This window comes from Apus apus, chromosome 22 (genome assembly GCF_020740795.1).
Source record: "Apus apus isolate bApuApu2 chromosome 22, bApuApu2.pri.cur, whole genome shotgun sequence".
Lineage (NCBI taxonomy): Eukaryota > Metazoa > Chordata > Aves > Apodiformes > Apodidae > Apus > Apus apus.
Window position 1 is genome coordinate 1,083,960 of NC_067303.1, and position 27,064 is coordinate 1,111,023.

General features: G+C 50.6%; 1 protein-coding gene across 2 annotated transcripts in view; it reads right to left on the bottom strand.

Annotated features, from left to right (window-relative positions):
• The window catches only part of ETS1 (ETS proto-oncogene 1, transcription factor), a 75,978-nt gene that overhangs the window by 24,084 nt on the left and 24,830 nt on the right, over positions 1-27,064 (bottom strand). Inside the window, exons 1-3 of one of the 2 annotated variants that reach the window (XM_051638534.1) lie at positions 22,975-23,180; positions 979-1,098; positions 132-332 (exon numbers count right to left, since the gene is read on the bottom strand). In XM_051638534.1, the coding sequence (XP_051494494.1) occupies positions 132-332; positions 979-1,098; positions 22,975-23,044 (391 nt within the window). In that variant the 5' untranslated portion in view covers positions 23,045-23,180. Of the gene's footprint in view, positions 1-131; positions 333-978; positions 1,099-22,974; positions 23,181-27,064 lie in introns of those variants that run through there. The other variant, XM_051638533.1, reaches the window with a different exon arrangement.

A 27,064-nucleotide genomic window follows, 5' to 3' on the forward strand; every position in this document is an offset into this window, starting at 1 on the left:
TTGTTGGTATTAAAACCCAAGGTGAACAACTCATTGCACAGCCAGGCTGAGAGCCAAGGTCTTTGGAAAGGCCCAAAATCAGGCTAGCCAGGACAGAATGAATCATTCCCCCTGAAGACTCCAGGACTCACCTTTCTGCAAGATCTCCAGATGCTCCCAAAGGATATCTCCCACAAAGTCAGGTGCTAGCTCCAGGAAGCACTCCTTGCCCAGGGCGCAGAGGGCAGCTCCATTCATGCAAAACTTCTGGAAATCCACTCCCTTCAGGCTGAACTCATTCACCGCCCACATCACCCAATCCCGCACGTGTGTCTCTGTCCACTGCTGGGGATCTGCAACAAGGGGGTGTAGAAGAGATCCCTTAATGAGAAACCATGAGCCATTTCCCCAGGAAAACAGGACACAAACAGTGCTACAGCTGTCCTGGTAGATAAGCACCTGCAGAGCTTCATCCCATTGGCATAAGGGTAAAACATGGAGGGGGAACCTTGTACTTACAGTTGGGATCAGCCCTACTTCACAACAAGGAACAAGCTTTGGATTTATTTGGGACTTTTACCAATCCCACCAGTTCTCTGACCCTTTCTCCCACCCATTTCTCTATTTTGCTTGGTTTCTTGATGCTATCAGCCTCTTCTAAAGAGTCCCCACTGCTTCTCCATGCAGTGGAGATGACTTGCAAACAGAAGCCATGAAGCTGTCTCCAAATGGAGCAGGTGCCCAAAGCTTCAAGGTCAGACACCCAGCAGAGGTTAAGCAGGACAAAGAGGCACATTCTGCCAGGCAAGTATCATTTGCAAGAGATACTGAAAGCTTTTGCCTGTACGTCCAGATTTTTCTAGCTGAAGCTGCCATGAAACAAGACACTACTACCTGAAGAGAATCAACAAAGCACATGGCAGATGTGGAGAAGGGCATCCTGGCAGAGGACGTGATCTCTGTGCCTGCCACAGCTGCTTGCTGGAAGCCATGTCTTACCTTTGGGGATCCCCAGTCGCTGTTGCTCTTTTGCAAAGCCACTGAAGGTGGCTTTCAACGCCTGAGACATCATTTCTTTGCTGCTGGGAGTTAATAAAGGCACATCTGCACATTCCATATCTGGAAGAAGAAGGAGAGAAAATGGTAATAAGGCCGTGGGACTGGGAAAGATGTCAGAGTTCATGCTGGCCATTGGGTTGTCAGAAAAACAGAGAAATCTTTTCTTCTTCTGAAAATTTCATACCTGGGCCCTTTAGCTCTACAGCTAAACCCTGCAAGTTTATAAGCAGGCTTCTTAAATACAAGCAGAAGAATCTCATGCTTATAATAAGCCTGTACTTAGAGGACATAAACAAGCCACGTCTGGTAAGCCAGGTTACACAGTGCAAATGCTCTCCCTTCGAGCCAACCATGAATGAGCTACTGGAAATTTGAGGATGATATCAAAGACCTTTCCATACATCAGCCTGCTGGGCTCCATCACCCCACACAGCAGCTGGAGTCTGGGAGATAGCTGAGCAGCTCCAGATGCCACTGAAGGTTAAGAGCCCTGCACCAAGGTGAACAAGAACACAGGGAGAAAAGCACCTCTGAGCTACCAGTCCAAAGAAAAGCAAGGGGGGGGAAACTAGTTTTAAAGAATCATGGGCAATCCTGGAAAAAGTAAGTTGACAGCAGGCTGAGGCAGGATGGAGAACCAGCAGAAAACCCATTCAAGGAGGGAGGGAAAACAAAGAGCTGGAAAATCCCACATTAGCCCAGAGTTACATCATGCGCAGCCCCGAGCAGAGCAGAGCAGAGCGATTCAGGGTGAGTCACTGAACAATGCTCAGCCACCCCATAGGACAGCATGGGCCAAGCCAACAGCCAGGCCTTGGAGTAAGGCCTGATGAGAAGCAAAGCTCTTCCTTTCTTTTTTTTTTTTGTGTTTGTTTTTTTCCTTTTTCTAATTTATTTGGAAGGAGACGGATATTTGTAGTCAAAGAGTTTCACAAACAAAAGCAACTGCTTAAAAAAAAGAGCAACCCTCTTCAATCTGAATAAAGTTTGGCTCTTCTTCATGTATTTTAAGCATTCCTGAAAAACATCTTTCATGGAGAAGGAAAGCCTCATGCAACTACCGTCTCACATGACTGAATGTTCACTGGTCTCATATGTAGATCTTCCACCTGAGGCTGGTTTAGCACCCTTGCCCACTGGAATTTTTTCAATGAAAACTGTTCTGAGTGTAAAAATGACAACACGCACAAGCTCTTCTGGTGTTTTCATGACTGTCTGGATGCAGACATCAAAAGTCAAAGAATTCTCTGTTTTGTGGGAATCCCAGCCACCTCAGCTTACCATTGCTCTAAGTTAATTTAAGCTGTGATTTAATAAGCTATTACAGTGCAAAATGGTTGTTCCAAGCAGCATTGAGTGCACCCCTAATGCAATGGGGATGGGGGCTGGAGACAGAGCACAGGCAGCCCAGAGCAACAAGGCAGCTTTCCAGCCTGACCCAGTCTAGAGCTCCTGCTCCACTCCACAGCCAAACTCATAGGCATCATTTTAAGTCCAGACAACACAATGTTGGGGTTTTTTGCAAGTGGGAATCCAGGGCTTGGTTGATAACCCCCATGTGCAGCACAGGGTGAGGCTGACCAGACTGCAAAGCATCCCTAAATCATCAGCAGGATGCATCAAATGCAATTCCACCTCCAAACCAAACAGAACCACTTTCCTGTCTCCATCTTTGCACCTTCTGCCCATTGTTCCCAAGTAAAAGACTTGCAAAATCACCCCCTCTGCTTGCAGCTCTCTCTAAGGTTAGTCACCGAGGCACCCAAGTAATGATTTGCACGGCTCTTTGCTCAGGCAGGACTCACAAAGTCCCTGACATTGAGCCCCTCAGGACTCAATTCCCCACCCCAGCCCCACCACAGAAGTCAAGGATTCCCTGCCACAGTGGAAATATTGAGACCTTCGAAAGCAAACAATACATTCAAAGGCTATTTGGCAAATTACACTTCATTATTTACTGGATTTGGCTGGAGAGGGCACGGAAAATTGAGCAGCCACCCTTGCTATCTCTGTTCTCCATCTGCTGCTTTCAGATAACACTGGGAGAAAGTGGTTCAGTGCCCCTTTCCCTTCATCCTCATGTTACATTTTAATGCTTTGCTTTCTGTGCTCTGTGGTTACAGGGACCACCCAGGAATCTGCTCCCCTCCACTGGCTGGTTAAACGGCAGTTCACTGCTCCTGGGTGCTCTGGGAAGATGAGTCAAAGTTAGGCTAAGAAAACATTTTAACTCCAATTTTTACACCAAATCACTCATGAAACCCTGTGCAGAGATGACCTCCTTAGGCTAAGCCACAAAGAGCAGCAGGGCAAGGTGAGGTGCGTGCAAAATTGTATTTTTATCTCTGCAATACAAGCACATACCTATGACCAATCCCCCCCGTTTTCTCCTGCAGGATCCATGGGGTCAGGTTTGCACATACCAAGTGAATCAATTTTTCAGTAGCGGGGGATAAGGTTTCGGTTTAGTAAGGTGAACGCTGAGCTCTGCACAAACAACATGTCAAAACAGGGAAGACTTAAAAGTGTTTCCCAGGGAGAGGTCATCGGGGAAGCAAACAGTCTATTTCCAAATTAAAAAAAAAAAAAAAAAAAATTAAAAAAATTGAAAAGCAAAGTGCCAGAGAAGGGTTCCTGTTTAAACACCAAAAGAAACCATAATGTGCATCTCAAGGCTTCTCCTTCAAAATACCTTGCAGATGGCTTATTTCAGATTGAAACGCCATCTACTTTTTTCCTGTCAGACCTAGCTACTAGCTAAAGTTTCTTCAGAAGTAAAAACAGCCAAAAAGCCCCAAGCCTGCAGATGCTTGCAGAAGCCTTATTTTAGTCAGCAGTGTCCCACATCTACAGAAAAGCTCACACGTGTAAAACTAAATGTGTTTGTAAAGCTCTACATGCGTGTTTGTGGACAAGCCTTAGCTGTGTGACCTGAAAGAGACTGGGGGGATGGACAGTTTTTCATCTAAATTCTGCCCTTGCTGGTTTTGAGAGACTGAATTTACTTAAAGATCACTTCCTTTGTTTATCTGGGGAGCATGATGGGCTTTGCCCAGCTCTGACCAATGCAGCTTTGCTGGGTGCAGGGGAATTGCTTTCCAGCGGGGAGAATCGAGCCCTGGTGATGTCCTCCAGGACCCCAAACAAGTCCTTCACCTTCAGTTTGGGAAGCCTAAAGGTCAGAGCCAAGCAGAGTTTCAGTAACAAAAGCAACCCGCGCTCAGCTCCCCCGGTTTCAGCTTTCACTGCCATCTGAAACCTGTTTCCAAGATTTTAATCGAATCTTGCACAAATAAAACGTCTCCTTTTGTGTACCTCCCGCCGTCCACAAAGTCCACACACGCATGCATGCGTGCACACACTGGGAAGAAGTGGCTGGGAAGGAGAATTAACCATCACCAAACCCAGCTGTTACACCTCAGCTCAGTTCAGAAATTTCAAGGCTTTAATCCGAAAAGCAAGCACAGCAGCAGGGGCCAAGCAGCCACGGCGCTGCAGCACAGGCTGAGATTGCTGGATGGTTTTTATGACACCCATGAAAGCCCCATGGACATGGCTGTCACGTGTGGTTTGCTGCCAAATGCCATGTCCTCCTCTCGTTGCCCCTTCATTGACAGGGGACTGCATCTGATTTTCCTCCTGGGAGACCAGGCAGGGTTATGGTTTGATTTTTAAATACTACCAGGAGCAGCAGTCGCTCGAAGATTATGTCACCGGCATCTTCAGCATCTGTAGAGCAGAGATGAGTGATTTGCCTTGCATGGTGGAAAGGCAGAGAGGGGACACCTATTTGTCTGGTTGCACCTTTCCAAAGCAAGGAGGGGTCCAGGGGCTTATTTTGAGACCCTGGTGGCTTCTCATACTAAATCCCAATTTTTCCTCAAGCTCCCTGACAGCCCTGGGGACAGAGCTTCAGGAAGACAAGAGGGTAACAGTGGCCATTGCTAAGGGTTTTATGCTAAGGGGGATCTGCCCAAACCCACCACCCCACTTGTGCTACGTGTTGCACCAGCAGACCTGGAGCCTGTGAGAAAACCAGCCAGCAAAGGGACAAAGAAGCCAAGATCACCGAGTTCATCCCCCAGCCCAATTCCAGCTCTGCTCTCACCAGGCTCCGCATGTATAAACTTTTCTATGCATCTGATCTTTTTAAGAGACTATGATTTACAAACTTTAGGGATTTTGACCTTAAAACACAAGCGACTCTGTTGCACGCCATAGCATCTGATTGCATAAGCAAAATAAATGGCAGTAAAGGGGCGGGGGGGGAAAGATGCTCAGAGCAAGAGGATGGGAGCAATGTAATTTTTCACCCGAGTTTCCACTTGGGGTCAATGCCTCTTTAAAGGTCCCATCAGCCATTCACTTCTTTTCCCATCAAAGCCCTTGCCCAGTCCCTGCTGGTTTTGTCCGGGACTGTGCATCCAAGGGCTGCACAAATTTGTGCCTGTCTGCCTCCAAAGACCTGGCCTTGAGCCTTGAGCTAGCTGAGATCCTCCTCTGATCCCCTATGCATGACAGCCACCAGCACTGTCTCACCTTGAGGTGTCCACAGTCCAGGACATTCCCCAACTGCTGTGATGGAGCAGGAGGAGCTTCTCAGAGGCTCTGGAAGGAGGGACATGGGTTTGCTCTCCTACCCATGTCCCCAGGAAGACCACAAAGTCCCAAAACTCCCCATCTCCAGCCCCCAGCAGCTGCCCAAGCTTGTTCCCCCAAAGCCCCTCTGTCCCAGCCTTCACGAGGACCAAAATTAGGGCACAGTTGGAGATGGGGGAAGAGGCTGAACCACAGCAGATTTCCCAACGTTCCCCAGCTGGCAGGGTTCAGCAGCCGAGAAACCTTTCTCAGGATAAGAGGAGGCTGGGGAGAGAGGGGCCAGGAGCTGAGACCCTTCCCACGCTCTCCGATGAAGCAGCCCAGGCACCGTGGAGACACCATCTCCCCATCTCAGGTTTCCACCACCACCACCACCAGGCACCTCCATTCCCCCACTGGGGCAGCTTTGCTTTTCTCAGATGCTCCCCGCTTTGGAGCAGTGACACCCGGGCAAATAACCCTGGCTGAGCCCCCTGTTATTTAGGCAGGATTAGGCAAAAATTTGTCTGCACTTTTGAACTGTTTTCACAAGCGTTGCCTCTCACTCCCACGCAGGAAGCAGGAGAGGAGCCGGCCTGTTCCAATTAGGGCTCCTTGGACCCAAAGGGCAGTGAAATTCAGCAGGAGGAAAGGGAAAGTGGGACAGAAAGCTGGAAAAAAGGGAATGGGAGGGAAAACTGGGAAGTAAGGATGGATGGGAAGAAGGGGTGAGCACAGGGAGAGGTGTTTGCTGAGGATCTGTGGACAGGACAGGGGGAGAGGGGCAGCACAGAGAGATTTGGTTCCCCTTCCTGCAGCAACTCACCAGAGACTGGCCCTGCTTCCCTCCACAAGGCATGGCACAACAGGCACAGACATTTGCTATTTTAATTTAAAATAAATATATTTCCTTTTTTTTTATAAAAAAGAAGTCTTCCTTGTTGTGTGTGTTGGGTTTTTTTATGTCCTTCAAGCAGTGAAAAATAAATACTCTGAGATGAAAGCTGCGCTTCAAGAGAAAAAACAAGAAAGGAAACCAAAAGCCCACACTGCTTAGCGCGGCAGAAAGCGCAACAAAGCCGGCTTTCTTCCGGCATTCAGCAGCTTTCTTATGGAGATGTGGTGTGTCATGGGGGCGAGCTCTTCCCCTAAATAAAGGGCCCAAAAACTGTCTTCCCTAAATGCAGATAAAAGCATTTATTCCAAGTTTGGACTCTCGATACTTAGAGCATCACAGTAAGGAGGGAAGGAGAAAGGTTAAGGTGAAGGTGAGATGGTAGGATGCTCTGCTCAGCCTTGGGCTTTGGGGTGAATTACTTCACCTCTCTGTAAAACAGGTACTAGAGGGTGCTCAGGGGACACATGCCCACAAGAAAAACTGGACACTAGCCAAAAGGTGAGGGTTTGTTTGGTATCTTATAGCTGGCAAGCAACCAGGCAGCAGCATGGGCAGGTGAAAGAATGCTTCACCCACCATCCTGATGCCATCAACCTCACAGGCTTCACTCTCCAAGCCTGCCTACTGCCTTCCTTCAGACTCCTTTCCACTCCCTCTCTCTTTCCTGGCTTTATACTGTGGGTGTTGGACGGAGATCCTGGGAAAGCGGCATCCCCAGCGGTCCCAGGAGCTCACAGGGAACAGCAGCCTGGTGGCCAGCTCTCTCAGTCCTCCCTGGCTTTTGTGGGGGAGACGAGGGCAAGGAGTAGCTAGAGAAACCCCCAGACTGAAGCTAAGCAAAACCACAGGGCTTGACTCAACCCTGGCTGCAGTAACAGGAATGTTTCCTCAGCCTCAGAAGGCAGGGACAGGACCTACAGTTTGTCTTCCCACAGCAACTCAAAGCGGGGCTTCCCTCGGTGGAAGGCTTCGCTCCATCCTCCCCACTTCAGCTGCTGGAAGGAGCACAGGCAGATAAAAGTGAGCAGTGGGGAGCTGCAGCCACCTCTGAGTCTGGGGAACATGACCACGGTTTAAAAACAGTCAACCAAACTATGCAAAGCAGTCAGCAGAAAGATTTTTCCATCAAGATGAACCAGCAGCAGAGGTGAGGCTGTGCTACGAGGCTGCTGTAGTTTAGCTCCAGCACCGCTAACCCAACACAAGCCCCCTCTGCAAAGGCAAATACTCTTGAACTAGCCTCAAACCAGTGTCCCCTCTGAGGATAGGATTAGCATCTCACTTTTAGGCTGGTTTGCCTTCCATCCTTCCTTAGGAGAACTGGGAGGACCCTCCGAGCCTCACACAAAGCTATGAGACATGCTTCCCCTGTGATAATTCGCTCTAATCCTCGCTAACCACGCTGCTAAAGAGCTCTAATCCCCACACATGGGCACACAGGCACTAATGGGAGCACAGGGTGGGCTCAGCAAAGCCTGTAATGGACACCCAGCTCCGACTGAAAGGAGGTCAAGAGTAAAAGGCAAGTCCAGGTCACGCCTGTGTCAACTGCCCCGCATCAACGCTCCAGCTCCAGGAGATGCTCCTCTGCAAACCAGCAGCTAAAACCCAGCTCCTCACAGCCCGAGTCCCAGCAGTGAGGCTCAAATTGCTCAACAGCAGTGAGAAATATGAAAAAGAAAAAAAAAAACCCTCCAAAAACCCAGCGATCCCCACAGAACAAACAACCAGATATTCATTTGCTTCTTGGAAGGGTGCCCGAGGTATTCAAATGGCTCATGCCTGGGACCAGAAGCCTCTTGAAATTCCTCACTCTCCTCGGGCTGGGCTGGGAGCCCTGCAAGGCCAGCCATGCCGGCCTCATCACCCTGGAGGTTTCCACAGCCACAAGAGCATGGCCTGAGCCCTCCCAAAGCAAACCCAGGGCTGGGCTCCATCACTGCGAGAAGTGTGGTCCAGGTTGTCCACACCCAGCACTTCCCACCCCCTGTGAGAGCACTCACCTCTTTCCAGATAGGTTAAAACCAGTACTTGTGCTGTTCTCACCTCAAATTTCTGGCTGATGATGCCATTTCTGGCACCTTCAATGAAGGACCAGAGGATCTGTCCCAAGAGAAGGTTGAATCCCAGTACACAGCATAGACTTATCCTGGGTTGCAAAAGCACACGTGGGATGTACAACTGTAATCACACCCGAGAAGCTCAGATCAAGTCTTTCTCTATCCATACAAGGCCTCACACTCTCCTCCAGATAGTAATATCCCTTTCCATCATCATCTGAGGATATAGACAGACACGCAGAGGAGATTCAGCTCCAATGCCTCCAACTCCTTGCTCCCAGGAAGGACAGGGCTGCCAAACCACGTGTGATTGTCTCCCAGAAAAGGGAGAGCAGAGATTCTGCAAGGCCAGGTTGAGGTTAATCATCAGTACATTGTGTGAGGGAGATGCTGTCAGGATGGGAAGAGTGAAAAGGGAAGGCTGAGATCTCTTGGCAGGGCTGTCCCCTTGCAGCAGGGATAAGGCCCAAGGAATCTTCAGTCATGTTGAGCTCTTTCATCTCACAAAGAGATCCCAGCTCCTCTAAGTCAGCTCAAACACACCTGAAGAACTCACAGTGCCAACATATTTTGTAAGCAACTACGTATGACCTCACAGCTCGGGATGGTTTCACCGAGTTATCTATGACCACATGAAATGACTCTGTGTCCAGAATTAAAAGCATTTGTGCTGCCCATTGCCATATGACACATTTCTGATGTAGATGGACTCCAGAGATGAACCTGCTGCTAGAAGCCACTGGTCCTAAAAAGGAGCTTCAATCCTCCTTCCTCCAGGAAGAGATTAGACATGCAGACACTCAGCTAAATGCCTCCAATCTGTCTTTCCCAAGGAATTCCCCAATCTTCATTTGATTTTCAGCCCAGTTCCTGCATAAACTGATCTCTCTGTGTCCTAGCCTTAGCCCTTGCCCTCAGGCTGAGTCAATGCCACATCATGCCAGACACGAGGGTACCACATGGCACGACACAATCTGAAGAGCCCTCAAGCTAGGATGATGTTCAACCTCCAGAATATCTCCCTCCACATCAAAGCCGCTCTCCTCCACTCGCCAGCTCTCTCATTCATAAACCAAGAACATTTGTTAAAGTTGGAAGGGCTGGACCTGCTGTGGAGACATGGTGGTGTCCATATAATAAGAGTGCTTATTAGTCACAAGAGGAAGGTGTCCATGGAAATTCCTACAGCATTCGTCAAGCCTGGCAAAGTCAGTGATGCAGAAGGGATGGAGCTGATGATGAAGGAGGGAGGCTAGGCAGCATTGGGTCACCTCCGGATCACACTTGCTGCCCCAGGGCAGCAGGGAACGGGGGCGAAGCTTGCCACATGGCTCTGCAGCTGCAGATTCCTGCTGCCCATCCCACCCCCACCTCGACAGCCTCCCTGGCCAACCCTTCCCTTCAGGGCAGCACCAGACAGATGTGCAGCCAAGCCACACGAAACTGCCGTCGATTGCTCAACGACAGGCTGCAAGTTGCAGCCCATCACATCCCCCATGGAGTGCAGAGGGACTGCTGCTGCTGCCCTACCTACCCAGAGAAATCCCTTCTGCTAATATTAGCCTCTTGATAGCATCTTGTTGTTTTTTTTTCCATACAGCAGGGAGTGTTTTGATTCTGCCCAGAAAAAAGAAAACACTTGATGAGCAAGGTGAGTATGCGTGGAGAAGAAGCCTGAGAGCTTCACCCTGTCCTCACCTGGTCCCCATCTCACCACCTTGCCCCTTTTCTGCCCAGAGACCTGCTACCACGCACAAGGACTCCAGATCTGTCCTCCCTTATCAGGCTGAGCCGTCTTTGCAGTTACCAAAGGAGAAGAGGAAAGATTAGGGTATTTAGCTTTGAAATCAAACAAATACTTGCACAGGCTTTTGCAAACAGATCGGGGTTGGGAGGTCAGAGAGTGGCTGGTAAATCTCAGCACTGTTTGCTCTAGATAAATAATATTAGACCAAGGATAATCAACCATTTTAATCAACAAAATTGTTTCTAACTCTTTAGAGCAGTCAGCTCTGCTGGCTACTGCCAAGAGGTGGCAGGTAACATTAACGATCCACATACCTCCAATTCCCCTGTGCTAGATATGGATTTTCTTCGTTGCATCACTGGATTTACTGCCACTGAAGACTTGCACTTGCAAGCACCTTGATCCCTCCTGTCTGCAAGCATCCTTCCATGGCTCACAAACACACACAACAGCCCACCCTTGAAGCTGAAATCAAACCCAAAGTAGCTCACAGTACCCAGTCCAGGCATCTTCCCTGTGCTCGCTGCATCTCTTAGTGCAGCTTCATTTCACAGGCAGGGAGAAAGAACCAACTAAACAGAAGAGGTAAAGGATGCTCATGGCAAAGGATATGCTCCCTTTGCTTTGCTGCCTCCTTTGTCCCCCAGGCACCCCTTGGGGTTGTGACTCCACTAATACCACCAAATGACACCTCTGGGAGCACCACCCCTGTGCCTGCCCATGAAGAAGACATGCTCTGCACCCATTGCACTTTGAATGTTTGCACCCACCAGCCCTTGGGGCCAGGAGGGGACACGGGACATCCCTGGATGCTGCCTGCCAGTCCAACGCTGTTTTGCCGCCCTGTCCCTGGGGAATGAACTGCTCAGCTCCTCCAGTGGTAGGGGCATGAAAGGGCCCCAGGAGAAACCAGGGAATCAAAACTCTCCAGCCCACGCTGGAGAGAGTGCTTCAGAAACACCAGTGCCAAACCAGTTTAATTTCACAGCACCCCAGGAAAAATTATCCTGGTGTTATTCTTTTTAAGCAGACAAGGAAACTTAGGCAAAGAACAAGAGGATTTTACCAAGCACATTGGGAAGACGAAAAGCCCTGAGATTAAGCCTTCTTCATACCAGGACAAGCACAGAGCTTCTGATCTTTGCCCCTTCCAGGCTACATGATGCAACCTCCAGGTTTCCAAGCATCCCAACGCAGGGAAGCAAAGGTTTTCCCAGACAACCCCAGGAAACTCTTCCAGCTTTGTCTTCTAGGAAACTTCCCACCAGGGACGGGACCAGCATTGAAACTGGGCCAAACAAAGCCCTAGGAAGATGGAGAAGGTGGGAGTGAGCTGAGGAAAGCAGCCAAAGACGAACTCGGCTGCCCCATCATCTTCAGTCATCCCCATCTTAGAGCCAAGGGCTGTCCAGGACAGGGATTATGTCACCTGTTGGCCTCAGCCTGGAGAGAAAGGAGAGCAAAGGGCGGGCAGGGATAAATCAGAGTGGCTGGAGGTGCCTGGATTTGCCCAGAGGAAGCCTGAGCTTGGAAGCCTTGGCGAAGGCTGGGGGTAGAGGCTGAGACACTCCAGCCCTCGCATCCACCCCGCACGCAGCATCCGGAAGCTATTAAGGAATTACAGCCTCTCTGGCCCCGAGCCTTCCCCAGCAGAAGTGCCTGGGAGCAGATGGTGAAAGGGCTGATTGAATTCGGCTGCTCAGGCCAAGAGGCTATTAGGAGATGTAAATGGAGGAGGGGGGCGGAGGGGGTGTCGTTTGGCGACTCGGGAGCTGGGAGCCCTTGCCAGCAACTCCGGGAATCCTTCATCGATTGTAATAGGCTTGGAGGAACTTCAGTAAGGCTCTGGATAGCTGGCTCGGGGGTGTGAGCCTCCCTGCTGCCCTGGGTCCCAAGCTCCTGCTGCTTAGGGACTGGGGTGAAACCAGAAGTTTATGGGGAGCAGGAGCCACAGGCTGGTTCCTCTTCCCAGGCATCTCTGTCCCAAAAGGCAGTACGGCTGTCACAGTGGACAGGCAGGATCCTGTCAGGGAGGCAGGATGCCTGCAGAGACCTGTGTCCCTACAGTCACAGACCCAGGAACTTGTCCCAGCTGAGGAGGTACAAGAGCTGTCAGCTCACAGCAGCCCTGCCTGCCCATGGGGCCAGCCTTCGTCCATGAAAAATGCAAGTTTGCTACGATTCTTGATTCCCAACCTGGTCCAATCCCATCCCCAGCACTGGGACCAGACCTTCTAACGTGCCTTCAAAAGGGGATGGGACCCAAGTGACTTGTGTATGGGGAGGGGGTGGGGAAGAAAGGCCAGGGTGAAAGAGTCACGTAGGATGAGAAAAAGCCAACAGGCAAAAAAAATGCATAAAGACAATTTGTAAGTCATCCACAGTGCCAGCCCGGCTGCTGTCTGAGCGAAAACACTGACGAAGAACCAAAATTGCCTGAGGATGAAGGAAAGGTTTAAATCCCTCCCTGGGAAGCTGGGGAAGCAAAAGGAGTAATGACCCAAAAATCAAGACAACGCTGAGCTCTGGGCTCCCTGCCCCAGCAGGCCAGTTCCAGCCCTACACCCCTGTGCCCTGGAGGAATCAGGCACCATCTCCAGGGCCCCCATGTCACCCCCATCTCCAAATCCATCCCTCTTTCCAAGGGAGGAAGGTCCAACAAGTCCCTTTGGGCTGCCTTGGCTGGCTGCCCTGGCTTCCCGAGGTTGGGAAATCGGGATCCTCGTCAGGGCTGCGCTGGGGGGGCGGGCGCGGAGCGCTCCGTGACCGTAAGGGGATCTTTTCGGAGCAATCTTTTCCGAGACAAGTCATGAGATTATTTCTTGCCTGGAATTTGCTCCCGCGGCTCCCATCAGCCCCGGACTGCTGAGTCAAGAGACCGCTAGGGCTGTGCCCTCCAGATGAGTAAATAAATTGCCATGGGGAGTGGTGGGGCGGCTGGGGAGGGGGGGAATGGTGCGGGATGAAAGGAGGGAGGGGACCCGATGACTCCTGGAGCCTTGGGCTGGGGACGCAGCCCGGCTTGGCAGCCGGCTCCACTGCTGCTTCCCAACGCATGGAATTAGTCACCAGATTAGCCAGCGCAGTTACACATGCTGGCGCACAGCTGTTTAAAGGCACACTATCCCTCCCCTTTGCTTCTCTTCTTTTTCACTGAGGGTTTGTTTTTTTTTCCCCTTCCTTTTTCCTTTTTCTTCAATTTATTTTACCTTTTTTTTTTTTTTTACACCCGACTGTGGCTTTCCATGAGTGCTCAGGACCAGCAGCCAGCTTGGGGAAGCCAAGGATAAGGCAGCTCTTGACCATAGCCTGAAGAAGCCAAGTGGCTTGGGCAAGTGGCAAAAGGACTGGTCTAGTCCAGGCCCAGCCAAGCCCCCTTCCCTCCTTGCCTTGCTGATGAGCAGGCAGGTCACTCTATAGGATCCATATGGCCTCGGCTGCTCAGGCTTTGGCCGTTTGAAAGCAGGAACGTGCAGAAGTCATCCAGCTCGAAGGCAAACCAGGCGCACGGCCGGGGCCTTTCAAGTCGCAGCTTCAGAGCCAGTTTCAAATCTGGAGCCGCTTAAAGGGATGGAAACCAGCCCCAGTGACTAACCACCCTGCGGGGCCACAGCTACCGTGACAGCTCTGAAACCTCACTGCTGAGGCTGGAAAGTGAAACTTTCCCAGCAGCCTGGCAGCACCGGGCTCCTCAGAACCAGCGACAGTCCTCTGACATCAAGCCCAAATTTCTCTGCATTCCTTAGAAAGGACAGGGCTGGGAAATGCCCTGGCTTTGGGGCATGGAAAAAGGAGCCACAATGCTGCTACCAACCTGCCAGACTCATCTGCTGCCTGTGGCTGATGCTGGGAATTGAGTAAATGAACTTTTCCCCACCTCTGGCTGCAAACGAGGAGGAACTGTGTTTACTGACCTCACAAAGCAGTTTGGAGGGACGGAGTGGTTGGGTAATGTGTCTTGAGGATTTTAAAAGAGAAAGCACTTGGCATTGCATTTTAAAACTGCTTCTAACAACAATGTGTAAAAAAAAAGACCCAAATTTCATGTGTTTTCTACATCTTTTTTTAATTTTCCAGTGGAAAAAGCCAGGAGTACGCAGCTTTTGCAAGTTGTTCTTCTGATGGTTAAGGTCTCAGTAAACAATTTATCAAAACTAAAAGGTAAAAAAACCTAAACCCTTGCTGCTTCCAGAACACTGATCAAAATTAAGTGGTTTTGCACAAATACATGCAGACACCTATGAAAAAAAACACTTTCATGTGGGTCAAAAAGCCACATTTTGATTACTGTGATAGATGGTGCTGAGGGCGGCGGGAGGCAAGCTATGGAAAACAAACCCCAAAGCATTTCCCAGTGTCCGGCTTCAGCTTCTGGGGTGGAAACATCAGTGGCAGCTTTCCCTCAGTCAGCAGTTTTCCTCCAGCACATCCCAGTAGAGGCAGCATCCCAGTGGAAAACCTAGCCCAGGACTCCAGCCACCATGAGGGAACACAACCCTCATCCTGCTTGGTTCCCAGAGGGACACAGGGCTGAGCGCTTCCCAAGTATAGCTCCCAGCCCAAATCCAAGTCAACCAGTAGACCCAAACTGGAAATCCTGAGTGGCAGATTGGTCCTGGCCTTCCTGATGTTGCAGAGGAGACAGAGAGGTGTACAGCTTAAAGCAGCCCAGCAGAAAAACTAAATACTACAAGTAGAGGGAGATGCAGAGAGCACGGCTGGGGATGCTCCCACATCCCTGCTGCAGCATAATGGAGGCACCAAGCCTCAGTTTCCTCTCACACCAAACCTCATCAAGCCTTTCTTCCACATCTCTGGCTCAGAGGCCAAGCGCAGTTCCCCCAACGTTTTGGGGCTGAGCACCCAAGTCATGGTGCATTAAAAAAGAAAAAAAAGCAAAGTCCCACTGGCTGGCTTCTCCTTGCTCTCCCCACCAGCCATCTAAAGAATGCCTTGGAATCACGTCAAATATTTGAAATGAGATGGGGGGGAGAGGGGGCAGGGGAAGGGGAGCGCAGGGGGAGCCGCTCCGCTTTTGACTGTCTGGCTTCTTTCATCAAACTCACATTCCTACTCATGCCATCACCCTCCGGGAAAGTGCGACAACGTACATAATCCATGTGGAGCCAATTTAAAATCCCCTCCGTGTAAGAAAATGCATTTTGTTCATTAACAACCTCTGAATGCTTAGCCAGCCTGCAGCTCCACAGCCACCACAGCAACATGGTCTTCAGCAGGAAAGGTTTCCTACACACAGCCATGTCCTACAGGGGAGAAATTCTCCCTGCAAACCCACCCAGGGTGCTGGGGGGTGCTGAGCCAGCACAGGTCAGCCCACTGGTTGTTGTGATATGAATAAACTTTGGGTTTTCTACCAGTCACCTGAGATCAAAGAGGCAGAGCTCTGCCTCTTCTGGCTTTATAAAGGTTTAACAGGAGCGAAAAAGCTGGGAAGCAGTGGATTGCTGGAGCAGGAGATTGCTGCTGTGTTCAACACCAGCCCAGAGATGATGGGGAGGGGCATTACAGCCCCAAAGCCCGACCAGGTCAGACCCAGACAGAGCCCTGTGATTTTCCACATGCCAATCCACAACCAGGGCTGCAAATAGCTGAGGGCTCACGGCAACCTCTGATCTTCAGCTCTCATTCCCAAACCAGAGGGAGCCACAAAAACAAGGGGATTTTTCCTCTCTGGGAAAGAAACCTGCTATTTCTTCCTTGCATTTGTTATATTTTTCTGGTCCACCTGTGTGGTGCACAGAGCAGGTCACTGGATGGAGGGAGCCAGGCACTGACATGCCAAAAAATTGTGCAGCAAGACCCAGGGGAGGAGATGGGAGAAAACATAACACCTGCCTTGTCCTGCACCTACAGAAATTGCCCCAATGACTTGACGCATCAGCAGAACAAACCAAGCCTCAGATTTTTGCCAGTTCAGTGGGAAAAAACCCCACACACCCAAAACAAAAAAAAAGTGGTTTAATCTCACAGTTCAGGAAGGTGAGAAACGGTGGAGAGCTCTGGGTTGCCACCCCCATCCAGGGCTAAACAAGCCAAAAGTTACTCATCATCGCATTGGAGAAGGGAACAGAGGGACTTAGAGCACTTTTGAATGCAAACACCAAAAGCTTTGCCCTCGTCTAAACACAGGCAGCCTTGCAGGAGCTCAGGCTTTGCATGCAAACATTTGCAGCCTGTTAATGTTACATGCTTTCAGATCTGGTGTGCGTCTACAATCTAGACCCAAAGGCTGAGCCTTTTAACCAAATTTCGAACTGAAACTAACTTGATTTTGAAATTTTTTATTATTTTTTTTTTTTTGCCACCTCTCTGGACCCAACATCCAAGTATGTATCTCCTCCCCAGGATGTGAATCTCTGTTGGGTTCAAGGAGATATTCAGGCAGGTAAAGCAACCTGCAGATCTGCTCATTTTCACATCATCACCACCAAAGACTGCAGCAGTCACAGGCGCGAATCTTCAAACCCAGGGTGGACAGAACAGAGCAGATCTCAGGCTGGATGTGAGAGGCCATACAGCAGGACTGAACCCAGGGCTCACCTCTGCATCTGACACGACTACAGTGCCATTATCTCTGGAGCCATCTCACCATTTTGGGATCTGCAGGACTCAAGTGGCCCTCCCCTCAAATTCCACTGCACCTGGGAAAAATGTAGGAGCTTGTAGGAGAATCAATAAATATTTATTGTTTAACCAGCAGTATTTTGACTGGAGATGTAAGCATGGCCCCACGCCAGGGAACCCAGAGCCTTCTTGGCCAGCGCTGCAAACAATTTTTTTTCTGTATCTAGTTGGAAGATTATAAACTACACAATGAAGGAAGAAAAAAAAAAAAAAAGAAAGAAACACAAGCAGCGAGCAGTTTAGTCACGGAAAAGGAACAAAAGAGCTGAGATGCCTAACTATGTCGTGGGTTAAAAAAAAGGGGCATGCAGGCCCAGTTTTTGGCTGCAAGACAGCTGTACAGTTTAGATCAGCTACAGATTTGTCCCACTGGCTTCTGCAGGGATGAGGCTTTATGCAAGATCGGAGCATATGTCCCTGGTTTCATTTGGACAAGCTGCAAACCTGCCCATGACTTGCAGCCAAGAAGCAACCCTTGGGAGTCAGGTCTCAACCTACAGAGGCACAATCCTGCACCCATGAGGAAGATTCCAGTTTCCCTTAGGATCCCCGAACTCCCAGTGCAATGATGAGCCAGTCCCTGGCTCCAGGGGTGCTTTAATGCTCAAGACAGGCAGATCATCCTCTGCCTCTTCACTTCAATCAGTCCCCTGGCACCCTCCTACCAAGCACAGGTCCTCCCCGAGCAAAATTTTTAAGCCCAGAAGATGCCACCAGCTCCATCCTTTGGATCCATCCCAGGGACAGCAGTGACACTTGCTCTCCTAGTTCATGTGCGCAAAGAGGAAAAGACCCTTTCTTCTTGTCTGGGACAAATCCACCTGGATTTGTTCCTTTCTTTTCCCAAATCCTAGCTGATACTACAACTGAAAATACCCATTTGGGATTACAGATCTGCACGTTTACAACCCTAAATTTTGCCTCCAGCATCAAATTAATCATTCCAAGGCCTAACCGCAGGACAACCTTTACACTCTAAATTCTGTCCGGGCTGCCCCCCCAGCTCGGTCACCCAGCAGGGATCCATCCAGGAGGATGCAGCCACTGCTTTTTCACAGCAACCTGCTCAAGAGCTGGCTCTCCTAGTAAAATTCTGCATGCCATAGTCCTGCTGGAGAGCATGAATGCTTCCTGCTTGCCAGCAATCTGCTATGGATTTGGGAGAGCTGGATGGCATACAACGTGCTTGTCAGCTCACTTTGGAGAGCTCCAGCACGGCACTCCAGCACGAGGCTGCGTTATCCCTTCATTTTATAAAGCCTATCAAAGCATGGCACGCTGTAATTACATGGCAAATTAGCGGCCACTTCGTGTAACAACACTGTAATTACACAGTTGTTACATGCTTTGGGGAGCTTATGATGAAAAAGTGGAAGGAATGGAGCTTTGCTCCTCTTTCCTGGAAATCTCAGTCCCTGTACCCAAGTTAAAAATGCTCTAGTCAGGGATGTGCTTTAGCTGGGGTATCCGTGAAGGAATGGTTGCCCTTTCCACCTCTTCACAGCTTTCTCCCTTAAGTAGACAGAAGTTGACACTTAAAAAGCTGGAGCTGGTGGCAGCCAGGTGCAGACAGTGCCCTCCCTCCAGAGAAACTCTCATTCACCCACCCTAGCTGGATACCACAGTAATGGGCATTTTGTAAATGCACAGAAAGATAATTGCTCTTTTTCAGTTCAAATTCTCACCTCCTCCACAGGCAATCAACATCGAAAATGCCAGAGGAGCCCAAAGCCCTCAGTTTATTAGAGGCTGGCCCTTGTTGGCTGATGATTCATGCCCACACAGCAATCCTCAGCCAAAACCCAGCTCTCACCTTTGCTGTTAATGCAGAAGCAAAAGCTTCATTCAGAGAGATGCTGAATGCAATTCTCTGCATCCCTGAAATCACTTCACCTTTCAGTGCTTGTTTCCTTTCCCCAGGCTTTGCTGAGCTTCCAGGCAAACACTCAGGCCTTTCATGAGCACGAAAGGGTCCGGGTGAGGACAAGGTAAATGCTCTTCCAGTGCAACCCGTGCACAGGAAGGGACGGGACATCTCAAAGCAGAGAGGGAAATATTGGAGCTCCGCTGCTATTTCAACCCACATGCAAAAACGAGACCATGCAAAGTCACCACCACCAAGACTGATTTAAGAGCAGCAGAGAAACAGAGTCACTGACACTGCAGGGAGCAGCCTGCAGTCTGAGTGCTGGGCAAGGATATCATGGGGTCAAACCTTCCTTTTGTGTTCCAAGTCCCTATGCACTGCTCTTAGCCCCAACCAGCTACCAAATTGACTCAGGGGCTGATCCAGCTGTGACACTGTTCTGTGCAGATATATATACCTGGGAGGGGTGGAATGTTTGGAAACCTGCCTTCCCTAGATGAGACAGAGGATGAAGGATCCGTCCCATCCTGAGACTGCAATGGAGATCACTCAGACAGCCAAGCACTTTGCCATTTCCCTGCAGCAAGGCACTGGAGCCAGGTATGCATTTGCCAGAAAACTCACTTTAAATGCAAACTCCCTGATTTGCTTGCATTGGAAGTGAAAGCAAAGGACAAAAAGGAAAGATTGACCTGGCTGTGGGAAGTGATGCAGGCAGGTCCTACACCGACCAACACAGCAGAGAAGCTTGGTTTCCCTGTACCCTGCAGCAACCACAGCAGGAGAAATCTTGCTTCAGCCCTGACTTGACGTTGTCCCAAACCTTAAACAGAGCAAAAGCCTCTTGCCAGATAAAAAATACACCCCTGGGATGCCACCCACGCACAGACCAATGGAAACAACACGTCTGCCTTCCAGCTGTCCCTAGTGAAGCACTGGGATGCACAGGGTCCTTCTGTCCCTCCAAGCCAGGATTTCTGCCCTGCATGTGCACAGACCAAGTCCTCTTTGCAGGCCAGGCAGGAACAAATCCACCACCATGCCCACAACCCACCTCCAGGAAAAGGAAGCAAGAGGGGGAATGGATGCAGGAGGATGGGGAGCCCAGGATCGCCTGTGATGCCCAGCATCACCACCCACAACTACAGCCCTTCTATGGTACCTTGACCAGCTTCATTAGCAAGATTCTTTCTCAGTACTTGGGAGTCCCAGTGACACACTGCCAGCTTCCAGCAAGGATTGCAGAGCTGCTTTTAATTCTGACCACAGAGAGCAACCAGAGCTTTGCAGAAGTGGAGGAAACAAATTGATGCACAGAAGGCAGCATTTACCAGTCGCAAGGTTAAGTTCTCATTAGGGTCGATTTTCACATGGTTTGGGTTTTTAGCTGGAAAAAAGTGGTAAACTAAGTGCCACCAACTCACTGGTGGATCAGTGATATAGCTGCAACCAAAAGTGATGTTACCATCAACTCCGTCAGACCCTTACAGTGAAAACATGTGCATATACAACTTGTATATGAAAGGAGAAGCCCACCATCATGTTTTTTTTGGCTCCTGACCTACTCATCTCATGCACACATTCTTGCTGGCAACAGCAGGGGGGAATTTGGCCTTTGGAAGCTTTGTACAATTTCACATCCCTTTCAGGTTATTTTTAAACCCTTTGGACACATTACAAATCCCATCTAACTTTTACATACAGAGGCTGCCTGCACGTGTGGGTTGGGGGAGGGTTTCATTTCAAGGGAGTGAGAGGGGGACGGTGCTGTGTGGCCAATGCATCTCTGCAGTTTTACGGGGCATCAAGCACCTGGCACATTAAACATCCTGCACAATTGAAAACCTCTGCCTGTAACGACTCTCCCATCGTAAGGTTAACCCTATGGGTACCGTGAAGCAAATCTGCTTTGCTGTTTGCTGACATGCAAAGGAATGAGAGGTCAGACTCCTTCTCAGCGAAGCATTTGAAAAGAAAGGCAATGGGCACATTTAGTGGCAGATTCAGCAACCAGACCAAGGGCTGAACGAGCCATCAGGGAGCAGTGACATCCTCAAACATAAGCCAAAACAGGTAAGAGTAGAGAAAAGTTACATCCCCTACACATGGCATCGCTGGATCCCAGAAAGATAAGTTAGCACCATCCTTACTCCTTCTCTCAACATCAATCTGACCGAGCAAGAAAGCTTCAGCATTCTCAAAAAGAGGGGAAATGAGGTTAAGCCGGCTAATTGACAACATCGACCTTTTTGGCTCGCAGTGTCCACGCAGCCACCAAAACAGAAGCAACTGCAGCTGAAGTTGAGAGGGAGTCAGCTCTTTTTTACCTTTTTGGTTTTTGTTTTTCCATGCTCTTCCTGCCCAAATTTAAACTTTGGGTCAAGTCTAAAAATTGCTTGCTGACATCAGCTGAAAAAAAGCTTTCATGGAGGGAAGAAAATGAACTTGAGGCAGAACAAAACACTGAGTCCTCACTTTAGGCACAAAGCACATTGATCCAATGCTCAAACACCTAAATGACATGTAACATGCTCCCACGCCTGCCAGGAGACATGCAAATTTGAACGGATACTTTGGTCTGAACTGAAAAATAAACCTCGCATCCCCCCAGCTCTGCCCCAATGGACCAGGAGTTTCTTCCTATCGCATTTTGTCCCCGGCAAGCAAGCAGACTGCCATCACAACCTGAAGAGCAGGAATGAGTCTCTGGTAAATACGCTTTTAACCAAAGCTTAAGGAATGAAATAGGCACAAACTGCTCCTCAGCTCCACCAGAGCCTCTCATTTAACCCGCATAGGGGCTTTGAAAAATCATCTTAGCATCCCTATTTTGAAGCCAGGTCCTTCCAAGCCCACACGTGAAAGGCAGGCTCAGGTGCGCTGCAACTAGCAACTGGGTCCTCTCTAGGTGCAGGTAGAGATGGATCATGAGGAAGGCACTCCCCACATGGGACGACACAGCGTAGCCCAACAGTGGCAGATCCCCCAGAGCTCTCTGCAGACAAGCTGATCCTACCCAAGTGTTTATTTTCAGTGTGAGTACCCAGCCCTCTGGCCCCCTGGCACTCCAGCACTCAGCTGTCATTTTATTTCCGACACGCAGCCTGAAATCATCTTGCCTGGCAGGAGCTGAGCCCCCCTTCAGGCTTTCCTAGAAACCTGGTAACTGGCAAAGAAACGCACAACTCTTATCTTTAATTTGATTTTCCTCATCTCACCGGCACTGTGCAAAACCCAGTAAACCCTCCACTTCGGCGCAGGGGGGTTACAGCAGGGACAGATGAAGCAACAGGACTCAGAAGAGAAGTTTTTTTGCCCTGCAGGCCCTCCAAGCCCCATCCTCTACGTCGGCTGAGATCAGATGAGTGTCTGGGATCAGGAGGCAGTCAGACGACATCAGTAGGTGAACAACAGCCTTTGCTATGGTAAAGGCTCAACTATTAGCATAAACCACAGCCAGCAAAAGCTAAACTTATCGTTACAACAAAAAAAAAAAAAGCACACGCCTCGTTTCACTAACATGTTGCTATCTCTGATAGCTCCTGCACCGTTCCTCCACCCATCTCTCCAGCTCCAGAGAGAGGAAAAAAATAAATCAAAGCAGCAGTTTTAAGCAGAGGAGGTACCGCTGGATTTTTGCTTCACAAATACCAGGAGTGCAGGGACCAGACAAGACTTCCCAGCGAGGGATGGGGGGAACGCGCATCCCGCCAAGGAGCTTGTGCGGGGCTGTCGGGGAAGGGCAGGGGTGTCCTGAGGAGCTCGTAAAAATAAAACCAAACCCACCCAAGTGCATCTCTCCTGCCTCCCAGCCGGAGATGCTTGCCTACATCCCCGCAAGGATGCCAGAAACATTAAAAAAGGAGGCTGGACAGGCGGTGGGTTGTTTTTTAAGAGAAGGGGTGGATGGGGGGAGGTTTAAAGTCTTAAAACTGCTCGGAAAGCAAGTTCGCCTTCCCCCAGCGGTGCTGCGGGGCAGAGCCGGGAGAGCGCAGGGCAGAGACACCAAAGACACCCCCCAAAAAACCCCCAGACCCCAGCCCAGACTGGGAAAGTATTTCCCCACCACCGGCCTCGCTGCGAAAACGGGGGAGAAGGGACCCACAGAGCTCCCTCGGGACAGGGTCGGCAGCGCGCTTACCGGGGGACGGGAAGAGCTCGATGTCCACCTTCTCCGTCTTGATGATGGTGAGATCCACCGCCGCCTTCATGGCTGGGGCAGCACCGGGGGGGCGGCGGCGGGAGCGGAGGGGGCGGCCGGGGCTGAGCCCCGCCGGGCGCGGAGCGGGGCAGCGGCGGCCGGGCGCCTGCCTCCCTCCTCCTCCTTCTCTTTCTCCCCTTCCTCCTCCTTCTCTCTCCTTCCTTCCGCGCTCCCTCGCTCCTCTCTCCCGCTCCGCTCAGCTCCTCCGCCGCCCCTTCCGCGCTGCCGCCTCGCCCGTCCCCCGCCGCCGCCGCCCCGGCCCGGGCTGAGCCGCCGAGGGGCGGGCGCTGGGCCGGCCCCGAGCGGTGACAGCGGCGGGGAGGGACCCGCCTGCCCCCGCCCCGGAGGCGGCCCCGGCAACCGGCGCCGCGGGGAGCGGAGCCGGCGCTGCCCCAGGGTGCGGGGGAACGGCGAGGGCGGGAAGTCTGGGGGTTGCGGGGTGATGGGATGGAGGGTGATGGAGGGTGCGGGGTGATGGGGAGTGTTTGGTGATGGAGGTGGGGGTGGATGGGGTGATGGAGGTGGGGGTGGATGGGGTGATGGGGAGTGTGGGGTGATGAGATACAGGGTGATGGGGGATGCGGGGTGATGGCGCATGCAGGGTGATGGAGAAGGGTCTCAGCACATCCAGCACGAAGTTGGGTGCTGCTGCGCCTCCACTACAACCTCCCCTTGCATCCCAGCCCAGAGGGACGGAGGGAAAAGCAGTTGCAGTTTCAGCACAGGGAAAACGCCGCTGGCTGCACACGGCGGCCTGCCAAAATAAGATGCTTCTTGAAACCAGGCCAGTTGCCTTCACCTTGCCTGTCTTGACATGAGCTGCTGCCTTTCACACCCAGATCACGCCTTAACACCCGCATCACAGCTCATGCTCACATCACCCCTCCACGCTCACATCACAGCTGCCTGCTCGAGGCCACCTGATCCACTCCCACCCACAATCATGTTCAAATGTGCAGGCACAGTCAGGGCATGTGCTCGGTTGTGTGGCGATGGGTGATGTCTGGGGTGGTCGTTCTAGGGCTGTGCTCCATACAGGTGGGAGGCCAAAAAAAGGTTTGGGAACTGACAGGAAAAAAAGCATCTTAAAGATGCGAGATGAGTATCGTGCCAGCATGGCATGAAGTTAACAGAAGAATATCGGTTTTCACATGAAATATGTTTTATTATATTTAGGTAGCACAAACTTCAGACCACAAACGGCAGAGCAGAAGGGAGATTATGACTCACAGATGTCAATTTACCGGTACAAGTGTTAAAAAAAAAAAAAAAAGTAATTAGCAAGTAACTCTTGTGGTTCTCTAACTCCAGAAGTCTTAACAGTCTCTGAGACTTCGGCAGAGCCAGGGCTGCTCTGATCAATGGTGGGCTCAAATAAACAGCCCAGTTTTAATGGGGAAAGAAGGCAGGGACATGCGTTAGGCTCTGGGGTTCAGGGCTGCCTGCTAACCCCTCGGGTGAGCCAGGGCCCTACTCACAGACACAACTGAAACCTTCAAAGGCACTGAAAGATGAGCTGCAGATGCAAACAGTGCAGCTAAGGATTATTTCTAGCTTCTTCAGCGGTGCCTTTCTCAGCCGCCTAAAGCATTTTTATAGAAGAAAAGTTTGCGAAACTAAAATAAGCTGCAAGGTGCTGGGGCCAGAAACGGAGAGGCTGATTCTGGCTTGCAGGAGCAGCTGGTTCTACCCAGGCAGACTGCTTGAGATGCAGCCAGCAGGAAGCCTGAGAGCGAGCAAAGCGGGGCAGGCAGTTAACTCCGGCCAAAAGTTCATCTTTCAGGTGCCTCACTCATTGACAAGCACTCGCATTTCCAATTTTGTAGGCAATTGTGTTTCCAATTTACTTGCAACCTATTCCTGCAGCAGTGGATAGGACCAGTGATTTGCTGTGTGACCAATACATAACCTCCCTCCCCTGATTCTCAGTGGCTTTGGAGAACCTTGAGCTGTGCTCAGGCAGGGCACAAAGTTTGAACCCTTGGGTGGTAGGTCCTTGGCTTGAAGTCTACCACAGGAACGAATCTGGAAATGCAAAAGTGAGAAGAGGATGGTGGTAAAGGATAAAACTTGGTCCCCATTGCCTCTCCCTGTACAGGATAATGCGCCTGCACCTGCCCTTTGTTTTGAGTTTCAGTCCCCTCTTTCCCATATGGGATGGACAGCAATGATTGTGGAAGAAACCATAGAGAGCACAGAGATTTAGCAGAATGTTTCCAGTTGAAAATCAAAAGGGGATTCAGGAGAAGCAGCTGCCTTTCTGTACAACTCCTTCCAGAGCAGGCTTGGGAAGAGAAACCTGACTCAGTTATCACAGCCTGACAATCTTTCCCTACGCTTGCCAGCGCACTGCAAACTCCTGGGTGAGTGTGGGAGAGTGCAAGCCCATGTGCTCTGGGCTGTGGCAATGAAGCCATCAGAAAGCACCTGGGGTCCCAACTGGATTGCAATGACTCCAGCGTTCCCCCCGATCCAGCGGGGCTCGATAATCCTCCCTGCTCAGAGTGAGCGCAGCAAAACCACAGTCCCCGAGGCTGGAACGGAGGAGGCGCTGCGAGGCTGCCGAGGCTCGCTGGAGCGGCGCTGATGGGGACGGGCTGTCAAGGAGAAAGCTCTAGTGAGCAGGGATGGTCCTGGATGGAGCTGCTGGTGGGATTAAAAAGCAGCACCAGAGGAGGCAGCAGCTGCCCCTGTGGTGTCTGTGGGCTGATTCATTTGGCTCAGCCTCTCCTGCGAGTGTTGCAGTCTTAAGGACTGGCCGAACTCCAGCACACCTGTAATGGGGCTCCTTCTCTTTGGGACCAGTACAAAGGCTTTAATAAAGATCTTTTCTGCAGCTTGTGTGTTTTTTATTAGGAAAGATGCACATGTTCTTGGCATCCCAGCTCAGTCCTGATCCCACAAAGCTCATGACAGTAATCCACAGCATGATGCAGCGTGGCCATGGCCAAGCTTTGAGCTCCCCTACTCCCCTGTCTCACCCTCCCTTCCATGCTCCCCCAAACGTCTGTTTCATTTTCCTCCTGCAATGTACTGCAGCCCTTATATGTGGGGAAACTAGAAAAGCTTCCAAAAGTAGCATCAGGGCAAAAATCCCCAAAGTGGAGGAAAAGAAGAGAGAGGCTGTGGACAGAGGTTTCCTCTCAGGGCAGCTGAATCTCTCCTTCAAACTCGACTCCATCCTAGTGGCTGCCTTAATTTGTGTTCACTTCAGAGCCTGCAACATGAAAGCCCTGGCTCTGAACTCCAGCTGAGCTGCTCAATGGCTCAGTGTTCGAAAGAGGCATGGAAGGAATCCATTGATTAGTTTCTTCAGCTGGGATGTGACCATTCGGAGTCCAAGACCTGCCAAACATGACTTCGCCTCAGCAACTGGTTCTTATTTGCTGCTTACAGGCTTTAGGAAAATCTTTCCTCTTCCACATCCAGGTCTCACTCTCCTTTTCCATTCTGTTGTTATTCAATGTTAAAATCTCTTCAGGCTCTCTCCTGTCGAGGGAGGATGCTCAGTTGCAGAGAACAGCCCTCATGCCATTAATATAGCCAAAAAATGTTGCCGTTGATCGGAGATAACCATCTGCCCTCCCTCCACAATGCAGTCTGACTGTTTTTCAACAGTTTGGAACAAAGAAAGGACGGGCAGTAATGCTACATTGTTCCCAGGGATGCTGACTAACCTTGGTTTAAAATAATAATAATTATTATTCATTTAGCATTGAGGAAAGGTATTACAAGACCTTTGCTGTGGTTTCTGAACACGCAGTGCGGGCAGGACTGCTCTTCCACGAGCTCTCTCTTAGCTGGGACCGGCTCTTTCCCTTCAGCAGGGCCAAATTCACTCCTGTCACTGCACTTCTGCAAACGGGTGGCTCCGGGCTCTCTTCCAGATGTTACGGAGCTGGGACAGCTTCTCCTGTCCCTCATTTACCTATTCTCATTCCAGCAGGCTTGGGATTAGGTGTGACCAGTAGTCTGGAGAAGGAGCTTTTCCTAACACTGCTGCTACCAAAATGCAGCCACTTCTGGAGTG